The sequence below is a fragment of the Jatropha curcas genome, chromosome 3 (assembly GCF_041381405.1).
Source record: "Jatropha curcas cultivar XTBG-Jc1 chromosome 3, XTBG_Jcur_1.0, whole genome shotgun sequence".
Lineage (NCBI taxonomy): Eukaryota > Viridiplantae > Streptophyta > Magnoliopsida > Malpighiales > Euphorbiaceae > Jatropha > Jatropha curcas.
Window position 1 is genome coordinate 2,347,200 of NC_143153.1, and position 11,747 is coordinate 2,358,946.

Here is an 11,747-nt window from a genome sequence, read left to right on the forward strand (position 1 = left end):
TTATTATTTTAATTTGATTAAGCAATATGTTAATTAATAATGCGTGTTGAGTTTGGTTTTCTACTTTTTCTTGGATGCTATAAACCCTAAGTAGGGTGGCCTAGGAATAGGAGTGGCAATTGAATACAGCCAATTTATGCATAGGCACTAGCCCACTACCTTTTTTCAGGTAGGTAATAGTGGTGGGGAAGCTTAGCCCATTACTTACAGTTATAAGGGGAAAGTTAAAGCCTTTTTTACATTATACAATATTTCTTCTTCATAAGCTTGATTGTGGGAGAGGCAATCCTAATTTTATTTATTATAATTAGATGCTTCATGGGAAATCTTCATGTCTGCCTCACAATACCAAAGATAGAGGTGTTAATGTCATTACCTAATTAATGTCAAATGCTTTTTCAATCATGATGATTTAGCAAAACCATTGTTCTGAAAACTGATTCGACAGGTTTAACTGAGAACCGAAATATAGTCATGTCCGGATGGCTTCAAAAACCGATGTAAACTGGGGAAAACTACCAACTACAAAAAACATTGATATCATCCAGAAGATTTCACATTCGAATTGCCATTCAGGAGAGATAAGATTAATGGGAAGACGGTTCTAATCATTGCAAGTTTCTGTATAACTACTGCACAAATTCTGAATGTGGCATTGCAGAAGCAAAATTGGCATTACAAATAAAAAAAATATATTTTACATGTTATCAGATAAAAACTGATGTGATAATTGACATTTTAATCATCTAAAAATGACTTCACCATCGTTCCCAGGCAAAGATTTGAGTACATCTCGTAGTGCATAGTAATGGCTATCACACTTGTGGTCTGAAATTATGTTGCTTGTGAGTACTATCCTCTGGAACTTTTCACCCGGATGCCTCTTCCACAGTGTGAAAAATTCCACCTCTCTGCCATTTCTGCAATAAATGTGTGTGTCGATGTTTCGCTTTAGATAGTAAACGGTACCTGGAACAAACAACTCCTCTGGCTCTGTAGAGGCAGGTCCATCCTTTTTGACGCTGATATCACTGTCGTTTGTAGCTTTGGAAGGTAAATTGATTCCCGGAGAAGTGAGTGATTCCTTATCGATAACAGCATCTGTATTAGATACCGAAGGAGCATTAGGTGAAGCAGAGAGGAAAAACTTAGCAATTTAGACAACAGAGAATTGCGAAAGGGAAATGAAACTGGAAACTTCAGGTTTCAACTTTAATTTGCAGCTCCATGTTAACTTGCAAAACTCTATTCCAATTTTTGCTATAACTTTGATGCTTAAATACCAAACTATAATTTATAGTCACCAGAACAGCCACAAATATCAAAATCTGGTAAAGCATATCTTAATTTACAAATCTCAAATGCCTATGCTATAAGTTCAAAGACTAGCTCACAAATTTGGCAAACCCTGTATTTCCATAAATACACCAGGAACATTATGCCCTTCATCAAAAGGATAACCGGGCAAATAGAACAGCTAATATTAATAAAACTGGGGACCAAGGTGCAAGAATAAACCATTTGATTTTGGGAACATCTGGGGACACAAGACAAGCTTACCAGGAGAAATTTTCTTGCTCCTGAACTTTGCATAATCAGCGAGTTTTCGAGCTACATCTTGCACAGATGACACAACCTGCTTTGCATTTGTGACCAAACCTATGACACTTCTCCAGTCCTCCTTTTCAATCACACTCATCCTGTTAAGATAGCAAAGCACACTGAGGATGAAAAAATATATATATATATATATATAAATTCCCAAGTGAAACTAGCTTCAAAATCAAAAACTTCAATAAAAAATTATGCAACCAGTCAATGATGGATATGTTGAAAAATGTTCCTTGATAAAATGTTTTCAGTTAGTCACCAATTTTCATAAGCTAGTTCTCAAAATTATAAATAAAATACTTAGGGAACTTGTCAAGTAAAGAATTCTTGGAGAAACAGCCAGAGGGAGACAGAGAGATACGCATCCCACCTGTGTACAAGACATGCAAACTTCTCAAAGAGATGGGTAATAAGAAGCCATAGCCAGAGTTAAAAGGAAAGTTATACAAAGCAGGGAAATAGGGAAAACCAACACTCTTTGACTACAGCCGTACAAAAGTGGAGTCTTGGAAAAAGGATTTTGGAATGGTCCTGCTATATTGCTGTCAAGGCTTATGACTGCATCTTAAATAGCCACAGTATGGAAGCTGGTTATGATTTATATCCTACTCATGTTCCTATCAAACATCATCTATGAGCATTTAAGGAAAAAAAAAAGCCTTGCAATTACTTGGAATCCAGACAAATAATTCCATAATACCATAACTGGGTTTTTTGGTAGGGTACTAAAACAATTAACTTTTATAAATATAAGAATTTTGGATTCCACTTCCATAGGATTATAGGTAATAGTTGATAAACCTCATTCCTCTTCACTTGGTGAAAATAAAATCATGATATACCGTGTAAATCTAGGAATGTTCTTTGTGAATAAGAAATTTGAGCAATCATTCAATCTCTCTCTCTCTCTCTCTCTCTCTCTCTCTCTTCAAAATCATAATAAACTTGATGGTTTCACTTTAAGGGGAAACAAGAAGGAATTCAGAGACAGAAGAAGAAGAAGAAGAAGAACGTGAGCTTTTATATTAGGCCATAAATCCTTAGAACTAGATTTTGCCTATTCAGCCTGAATGAAGCAGGGGAAATGCATTATTTCACCCAATGCAAAGAGCATAAACTACTGGATTAACATACAAAGTGCATAAGATATTGGATTAACATATGCCTTTTAGTTTCCCCAATAATTTCAGAGTTTCAAATGTCACTTATCTTAAATCCAAAAATCCACAAAAAAACAGTCTCAAAAGTTCGAACCTCCCAGAACTGACGACCTAAACAAGTCAAAATGCTTGCATTATGAAGTAACAACACTCAGTTCTATTTCTTCATGCATTTAAAATTTAACTGCCTTTGCATTCACTTACCAATCAGTCTCAAGAATTTCGTTCCTCAGCCTTCCTAGAGAAGCTGCGCTCAACCTAGGTATAATATCATCCTACAAACACGAAAGTTGGGAAGCAACAAGCGTTAAGGGAAGAAAGAAGTGGCAATGACTAAATCAAGGAAGAACTAATGAGGTGAGAAATCTTTCATTTTTTTAATTCTAAAGGGGGAAAAGAAGATTCTCTAATCAACAGAACCAACAGTTAATCAAATACATCTGCCCACCTGCATTACAACAGTTGTAATAAAATCAGCACAACTTTCAGCAAGTTCTCTGGAGACACATGGAGGAGTTGCGTAACCAACAGCAGAAACAATATCAGGGCTAAACCCCAGCTCCTCAGGTGACCTTTTACGCAGCATGATTGCTAGCAAAGAAGCTGTAGCAGCTCCAAGAGAGTGACCCACTAACCTTAACCTAAATCCCTGTAGATGAATTAGGTTCATCAAATTTGGTTATACATACATATAAACACAAAAAAGAGAAGGGCATTTGGGGTGGGGCAGTGAAAGAATCCCAAGCAGCAAAGTGGAATAGATGAAAAAAAAGAGCATCAGAGGTCACCACCTTATATTTCTCTAAGAGCTTTCTTATGGTTCCCATCTCATATTTAAGAAACCAACGAGCAGCTTCTGCTGTGCCAAAGTGGGTTGAATACCCTTCAAATGTGACTTCTCCATCACTTGAAGAAACAATGTCTGTGATGAGGTCGTATACTGTATGTGTTCCACGAATTCCCAGAATTATGAGTTTCTTGCGAGGATCAAGCCCTATGTAATATCCAGGCCTCATCACACTGGAATCATTTACAAATTTAAGAATGTTACTTTCGCGAAGCATGCTGTTCCTTGCAAGCCAGAAAGCACTATCTTTATATGAACCTTTTGCTAACTCAATGTGGTAGATGAGATCTTGGACCTAAATCAGAAGATAATTACTTCATATAAGCTCTACCCTGTAATGCAATTACAAAATATTTACTCAACGCGCAACTTATATACACAAATACAGAAAAAGATAAAAAAAAAAAATTGTAGAAACACGTTTCATGCTGAAGATGCAAATATTTTCTTCAGTACTAAAGTTTTTGAAATTACTATTAACTCTGAAGAGATTTGAACCCCTTTAATATCTTCAAATGGATTTAAGGATGATTGACGGAGATAAATAAGATATAGGCCTATTGTAAGATCACTCAAGGTCCAACCCTCAATCCCAATCTTGCTCCGCTGAATGCTTGAAATTATCTCTGTAAGAGATCGACCGCTAGGAGGGATTTTGTTTCCGAATCCATTCCCTGCAAATTTGAACATCCAATAACCCTCCATGACCACAATGCAAACTAGAAAACTGAATCAGGCGGAGTGTTTCACATAACACTGGGACATTCCAATTATATTAATATCAAATCAGAAATAACAAATGATTTTTGGCCATAACGTAACTCGATAGGGGCAGCAAAAAAATCAACTTTCAAACAAATTAAGTTCATTAAAACAAAGATTATGTCGCAACCATTTCAGATAGGGAAAAGAACAGAAGGAAAAAAAGCTAAAAAATTTTACGAGAATCATAATTCGACAGTAAGAAATAAGAAGTTTAAGCTCACTTACATAATTGCAGAGCTGGTTCAAGAGCCCTAGTAAGCCAAGCAAGCTCTAATCTCCACTTTTTATCACTGATGTCATCACCAGAACTATAATTTCCAAATCCAGAATCAAAATTTGTGCTCTTGTCCTCAAGTATAGACCTTGAAGAAACTTGAGATGCTTTCTTTGCTTCATTCAGGACATTTTCTGGTTCTTCCTTGTCAAGCTTTGAAAGTTTTGATTGACACCTGCTTAGAACTCCAAAAACAAACCTTTGGTACCTTTCTTGTCTCTTTATCAAACTTTTTGTGTAGCCTATAAATAATTAACATTTGCACTAGTATAATTAATTATCCAAAAACTTACTATAATCAAATCAAGAAAAAGATCACACTTACAAAAATCATGAAAGAAGCGTTTTAGGAACCGATTAGCCATTTTCCAATTGCGGTGACGCCGTGCGGTGGCGGAAGTAGAAGTACGGAAACGATCAAACCAAAAATTCAGTTTGAAAAACAAAAATAAAAAAGAGAGGGTACTTTCGATGTATGTTATGAATAAGAGGGTAATCATAGTTGGTCGATTTCTAAATATACTAATTAATAAAATGGGCCGAAATTGGATCAGGCTTTTGGGCTTTGATTAGTCGGATGCTTTATTTCACTCCTTGGCAACAAATCCAAAAGGGAATTGAAGAAATACGGCGACATCTCGCGTCTTCTATCAGTTTCCTTTGTCTATAAATAACTCTATCTAGGGTTTTTGGTTCTCGCTCAATGCCAGTTTATTTTGCGCCGTTTTTGTTATTGTAAAATCTTATTATTATTTTCAATTTAAATTAGGGTAATGAGAATGAGGTGATGATTTGATATGTTTCCCTATTGGTTTGATTGCCAATATGATGGCAGTATTAGCTCTATCTGATCATTCTCTTTCACATAGATGATACTAATTTTCTTGTTTTATGTCTAAGAAATGGATTTTTATGAGAATGAGATGATGACTTTGTTTGTTTCCCTATTGGTTTGATTGCCGTAATGATGGCAAATTCCAATGTATTAGCTCTATCTGATCATTCTCTTTGGCTTTGAACTTGCGAAATTAATGTTTTTTAAGAAATAGTAGTTTTTGGGTTAAGTGATGAGGAAGGATGACACGATGACTATGATAGGTTTCCCTATTGGTTTGATGGCCGAAATGATGGCTCATTGCTTTGTATTAGCTCTATCTGATCATTCTTCTTATTGGTGGTTTGTTGTTTTGAAGAAAATTGCATTTTTCTTTCTTTTTATAAAAAGACTTGCTTTCGTTTTGTATCTTGAGGGTTATCTTTATGATATTGCTACTTTACTGCAACAGTTCATTTAATTGCCTTGGTTCAACTGCCACTTGAAATTTGATCTGGGATCTTTGTGAAATTGTTGTTTCACTGATTTATGTAGTGTAAGACCTTTATGCTTGATATTAATCCATCTTGAGTCTGAGAGATTGGGTCATTGTTTTCAGATCATAGAATAAGCCTTGAAACCGAATCATAGAATAAGTTGTATATTGCAGGATTGTTCGAATGGCAAGAGCTTTGTTATCTTGAACTCCAATTGCAGTAATATCGAAAGGCAGGAGCTTTGATATCTTGAACTCTTGTCATAGAATAAGTTGCATATTGCAGGAATGTCGGAAGCTTTTTATCTTGAAGAGGTGTTGATGGGCATTTGATGCGTGATTGTCTGCTCTGACAGAGGCTGGCATTTCAAGCTGTGATTTTGATATTGAGGAGCCTGTTTGGCCTGTAAATGTTTGTTTGATTATTTTTCTACTTGTATATGTAATTAATTTTATGATTTGTATTGAAACACAACATTAATAGATTTAAACTTTGGTCATTTATTCTTATTTATATTCATTTGAGAAATGTTCATGAACTCATTTACAGATTTTAATTAAGCAGTCCTCAAGCCATAGTCTGAGTTGGGGGATACCTTTAGACTTAGAAACACTGGTTACACCATGGTGACAGTTTGTCTTTCAAAGATCAACTTAAGTACTTCAGATTGAATAAATTTATAGTTGTGATTTGGTTTTATTTTGTATTTGGATTCATTTATTTTTATCAGTAACAACATTATATTTTTGTACATTGACGTTTTACTACATGATTATAAATTATTAGAAACAATAAATAATTATTAATGTATTTTTAATTGCTGCCAAAAATTATGCTATTAGTAATGGTTAGCAGTATCAATTATAGCAATTAAAACAATTGGCCAAAATTATTGGCTAAAATTATTAAAAGGCCAAAAGTTCAGGTTTTATTTTTTTTTTTTAGTCATTAGGCCTAAAATTAATTATAATTTTCTTATTTTGATGTTTTTGTTTTTTAATGATAAACTACAATGATAAAATAATATAAAAAACAAAAACATATTTGAGTTTATTAGAAATGAACAGAAAACTGAATAAAAAAACGGGCGAAGAGTGTTGATTTTTATGTTAGTTTGAACAACCATTTTCTTCCTTTTGGTACATGTATTGTGAGTGTAGGATCAAGCATGTCCAATTTTCTTGATCTACACCTTCTTCTCCTGACACGAGTTTCCAAGCTGTGGCGTTGCGTAGCTCAAAAGCCATCTACTTCTTGTAAATTATGCACACCGAGAATACAATAACCTTGACAACGTTTCACTTAGATGTCAGTTTCCTCTCTGCAAATTCAGCACCAAAATGCTATAAGATATACCAGAGTTCAGGCACAAAACCAGCTAGCTTCAGCTGCCCATCCAATTCAATCAGCAACGAGTAAATCTCATTAGAAGCTGGGTGAGATTTATCAGATGCAGCAAATTGATGCACTTTATTTTTCAACTCGATCCAACTAGATCCAGGACATCGCTTTTCTATGCCTAGTTTCCTCATGGTCTCTCTTGTCTTTGCAGCCTCGCCCCACCTATTAACTTCAGCATACATGTTAACCAAAAGACAACGATGTCCAGTATTGCCTGGCTCCAAAGCCACTAATTCATTAACAGCAATTTCTGCAATCTCCAAGTTCTTATGCAGCTTACATCCACCCAACAATGTACCCCAAATAACAGCATTTGCTTCAAATTTAATATTTCTTATCAATTCTAATGCTTCTTCAAGTAGCCCAGCTTTGCTTAATAGATCAACCATGCATCCATAGTGTTCAACTTGAGGAGGGATAGAGAAGTCACGTGTCATGCTCTCAAATCTCATACGGCCTTCTTCGACAAGCCCTGCGTGAGTGCAGGCAGTTAATACACTTATAAATGTGATGCTGTTTGGCCTAATTTTCTCCTCGTCCATCTTTTGAAACATTTTTAGCGCTTCTTTTGCATATCCATGAACTGCAAGCCCTTCAATCACTGAATTCCAACAAAACAAATTCTTCTTGCGCAACTTGAAGAACACCAAAAGGGATCTATCTAAGCTCCCACACTTTGCATACATATCGATTAATGCAGATCCTATATATACATCAAGGTCAAATCCATTTGACATTACAAAAAGATGCATTTCCTTCCCTAAGTCGAGAGCTCCGAGATGAGCACAAGCTGATATCACTGTTGCCATAGTCACTTCATCCGGGCTAATTCCATTTTTTATCATCTCATTAAAAACTAACAATGCTTCTCTAAATTTCTTATTCTGAGAATAACAATTGATCATTGTTGTCCACGAAATTATATCCCTTACAGGCATTTGATTAAACAAAAACTCTGCCGATTCCACATCTCTCAATCTTGCATATCCATCAATCAAAGTATTCCAAGTAGCAGTATTCTTTTCAGGCATCATATCGAACAATTTCCTTGCAGAACTCAAATCCCCAAACCGAGCAAGACCAGAAACCATAGTAGTCCAAGCAAAGGCATCTCTTTGAGGCATTTCATCAAACACTTTTACGGATTCCTGAATTCTGCCCATTCTTGAATAAAACTCAACCAAAGAAGTTTGAACAAACACATGAGATTCAAACCCATTTCTCCAAATGTGACCATGAACAACTTCCCCAAATCTTACTTCAGATGCTAAACTGCAAGCTTTAACTAACGATGAAAATGTGTAACTTGAAGGCAAGATTTTGGCTCTTATTATGTGCTTATAGAATTCAAGGGCTTGAATTGGGTAATAGCACTGTACAAATCCTCTAATCATCGCATTATAAACAAAAACATTGGGATTTTCCATCGGGGTATAGGCTAAAACTGCAAAATCTATATGGTTATATGTTGAACAAGCGGAAATAAATTGGTTCATCAAGAAACAGTCTTGGCTTGCATTGGTTTTGATCATGGTGGCATATACACATTCAAGCTCTTCTAGCTTAGAGCAATTCTTTAATTGGTTAACAATGGTGTGTTTTTGAGAGAGCGTTTTAGCTTGTTGAGAAGGTTTTGGAATTAAAAAGGGGTGACATGCGATTTTCTTGTATTTGGCTAACATCGGTTACTGGTTGTTACATCACTGTATCAGTTTATCACAAATATAAATATAAACAGGAAGAAAGCGGGAACGGGAGAAAAACTATTTCAAAATGGGAATTTTTGTTTTTTACTTCTATTTAATTTATTTTTCATTTTATTCTTAAATCCCTTTCTTACCCCTGTCCTACCCACTCTCTACTGGTAAACCCGTAAATGGAATTGTAAATATAAACAGATCGGAGGGCATGTTTCCCTCTAATTAAGTAATTATTAGTATTAGTGATTTTATTACCACGATTTTACTCTTAAAACCAGCAAATTAAGCCTTCCAAGTTTCTCTTTCCCTGTCGTGATTCGTGAAGCGAAAAAAATAGAGAGATACGCTGCTCATCTCTCTCTTTCTGTCCGAAAACCAGAAAATCTTTTTTAAAAAATGGGTTTCACTCTGTTTCTTGGTAGAGTTCTTTTGCCTCTGTTTTCATACTTTCTGCTTACCAAGAGTAAGTTCTTAATTAATCTCACATTATAATATATATATACATATATATTAGAAATGCGTCTCTTACTTGCTTTTATTTTCATTCTATTTGTTTTTCCGGATAAAAAAGAAATATTTTCTTTCACGGGTTTAGGGGCTTTTGCATTTTTGGTATGCTCTGGATTCATTCATGTTTCTGGTCTATAATTAAACATTATATTTAATTTTTTCTTGTACACTGGCAAAATGACGAGGTTTGAACTTTGACAGATCATGTTATTAGACATGCTAGTTAAATGGCATAATTGAAAATTATAAATGGTGCTGTTTTCCTGTTAAATTATTATTGTTAGTTTAGTCAAAATCACAGTCTTAATGCTTAATATTAAAGGATTTGTGTCTTAAAATGCTTATTTGTTTTTGAATTAATATCTTTTACAGGGAAAAAAATGGAACTTTTGTCTTGGATGCTATAACGGAAATTAGAAAATTTTAATTTACATATTTTGTTTCTCTGTTTAGATTGCGGTTTATCTTACTGTAAACACAGTTATTGAGGGTGTAGCAATTAATGATGGCTGCCGCGGGAAAATAACAAAAGCTTTGCATGGATGCAAAAATAGATTATTCTATCTGCTTATCTTCTTATGGGCATTAATGGGTGTTGTGCTGTGTTAGATACACTAATGGGTCCTCAACTACGAGCTTGAAGAACCCATGGAGACTCTAGTTTGTACTAATGAACACATGATGATAAAATTCTGCTGTTACAGGTTTAATGAATTTGGTGTTGATGGGGGATCAGCAGTGAGAATTCTCAAACCAAAGTACAGTCAGTGGCACTTTCCTGTTCATATTATAATTTCTCTGTTTTTTTTTTTTTTTTTTTTTTTTTTTTTTTTTTTTTTTTTTTTTTGAAACAAATTTCAAGAATTATCATGGATAAGAACCTTTTGTTTATTGTCTTAAAAAAAAAAAAAAAAAAAAAAAAAAAAAAAAAAAAAAAAAAAAAAAAAAACGCTATCGTATTGTGTTTCTCCCGTGTTTGCTCATGGGAATTACATGATATCATAAACCTTGCAATTTTTCCATCTTTCTTTTTATAACTCTGAAAGCACTCTTGTTTCTTGTTATAATTTAAGATAGGGCAGGGGACCTCTCTATCTTCCAATATTTATCTGAGCTGTATGAAAAGTTCGCATAGATATATGAGTTTTCCGTCCGAGTCAAAATGGGTTAAAGTAGCTCAGTGGTTCTGCTATATATTGCTCCTTCTGCCATTTAAGGACCGCAAGACTATTTTCTGTTCCGAATTTGACTCGAGTTTAGCTTGATAAACTAGGTGAATAATACCAAAATTGTCTCTAATACTGTGAGATTGAGAGTTTGAACCTCTGCGTCGAAGTTAAATTAACCTTAAAAATATATGATCAAACTTTTTTTTTTTTTTTGTTTTTAACTGATATCATTAAGAATGAACTCGATTCCATTCTCATTTTAATAAAAAAATGTCAATCACAAATTTCCGCTAGTGAAAGACATTACTTCTGAAAGTTTGTCCCAAGTACTCATAGATATGTCTTGTTCAAGGGATCCACATATTTTTTGTAGCTATGGTTGATAATGACTACTTGTGGCCTAATGTTTCAGGGTCTCTTAGTTGTTTCTGTTGTGGGCTAGCAATTCTGACATGGGTGAGTTTGTCTCTATTTTAGTGTTTTGAATTTGATTTCTACTTTTTGTTTTCATCCCTTATTTTTTGTTAGTTGTCTTCTGTTTTTGGATTTTAGTTTGGTTTTGTCCGGCTCTGTTATACAGGTTTGGGACAGTTGTACCGTTCAAGTCTCAACTTTTTCAATTCCAATGTTTAAATTTTGTTTCTTACTTGAAGGGATAAGTATTCGTAGGATAAACCTAGAGGTAGTTCGATAACATTATCTGTTGCGGCAGCAAATACTTATTTTAATAGTGTGTAGCTGATTGAGTCTGTTGTTCATGAAATGATAAAAACTAAACGTCGTATGAATTAACTTTTTATAAAACGCTATATGAATTTCTTTAAAAATTAGTTTAAATGCTGTGTTATTAACTACAAAAAATAACATTTAACATTTTAACAGGTCAAAATATTAAAAGCAATTTAAAAAGTCATTACCTAACACAGCTTTAGAAGGATTTAAGAAATGAACCACCTTATCTCACCCTTTCTCTTGGTCATCTCTTTCAAGTTCACACTT

General features: G+C 34.4%; 2 protein-coding genes and 3 non-coding genes across 5 annotated transcripts; 3 read left to right on the top strand and 2 right to left on the bottom strand.

Moving 5' to 3' along the window:
• Positions 1–587: 587 nt before the first annotated feature.
• On the bottom strand, positions 588–5,859 carry LOC105644562 (alpha/beta-Hydrolases superfamily protein). Its single transcript, XM_012229950.4, has 8 exons — positions 4,983–5,859; positions 4,609–4,899; positions 4,093–4,292; positions 3,563–3,913; positions 3,220–3,420; positions 2,976–3,046; positions 1,561–1,700; positions 588–1,101 (listed from the first exon to the last, which is right to left on the bottom strand). The coding sequence occupies exons 1-8, from the start codon at positions 5,155–5,157 to the stop codon at positions 743–745; spliced, it is 1,788 nt and encodes a 595-aa protein (XP_012085340.2). The 5' UTR covers positions 5,158–5,859; the 3' UTR covers positions 588–742.
• On the top strand, positions 5,435–5,514 carry LOC119370185 (small nucleolar RNA Z102/R77). The gene has a single exon (XR_005177761.1). It is a non-coding gene; the product is annotated as a small nucleolar RNA Z102/R77 (small nucleolar RNA).
• On the top strand, positions 5,574–5,662 carry LOC119370183 (small nucleolar RNA Z102/R77). The gene has a single exon (XR_005177760.1). It is a non-coding gene; the product is annotated as a small nucleolar RNA Z102/R77 (small nucleolar RNA).
• On the top strand, positions 5,733–5,822 carry LOC119370187 (small nucleolar RNA Z102/R77). The gene has a single exon (XR_005177762.1). It is a non-coding gene; the product is annotated as a small nucleolar RNA Z102/R77 (small nucleolar RNA).
• A 1,135-nt stretch (positions 5,860–6,994) lies between the features above and the next one.
• On the bottom strand, positions 6,995–9,127 carry LOC105644959 (basic helix loop helix DNA-binding superfamily protein). Its single transcript, XM_012230466.4, has one exon. The coding sequence runs from the start codon at positions 9,049–9,051 to the stop codon at positions 7,312–7,314; it is 1,740 nt and encodes a 579-aa protein (XP_012085856.1). The 5' UTR covers positions 9,052–9,127; the 3' UTR covers positions 6,995–7,311.
• Positions 9,128–11,747: the final 2,620 nt, after the last annotated feature.

What these genes read in the sequence shown, in the direction of transcription:
- LOC105644562 (XM_012229950.4), bottom strand. Translation starts at nt 5,157, where the DNA reads ATGATTACCCTCTTATTCATAACATACATCGAAAGTACCCTCTCTTTT. An exon ending in TGAACCAGCTCTGCAATTAT is followed by an intron (nt 4,293 to 4,608) that starts GTAAGTGAGCTT and finishes TCAAATTTGCAG; the next exon opens with GGAATGGATTCGGAAACAAA. An exon ending in TTACAACTGTTGTAATGCAG is followed by an intron (nt 3,047 to 3,219) that starts GTGGGCAGATGT and finishes TCGTGTTTGTAG; the next exon opens with GATGATATTATACCTAGGTT.
- LOC105644959 (XM_012230466.4), bottom strand. Translation starts at nt 9,051, where the DNA reads ATGTTAGCCAAATACAAGAAAATCGCATGTCACCCCTTTTTAATTCCA.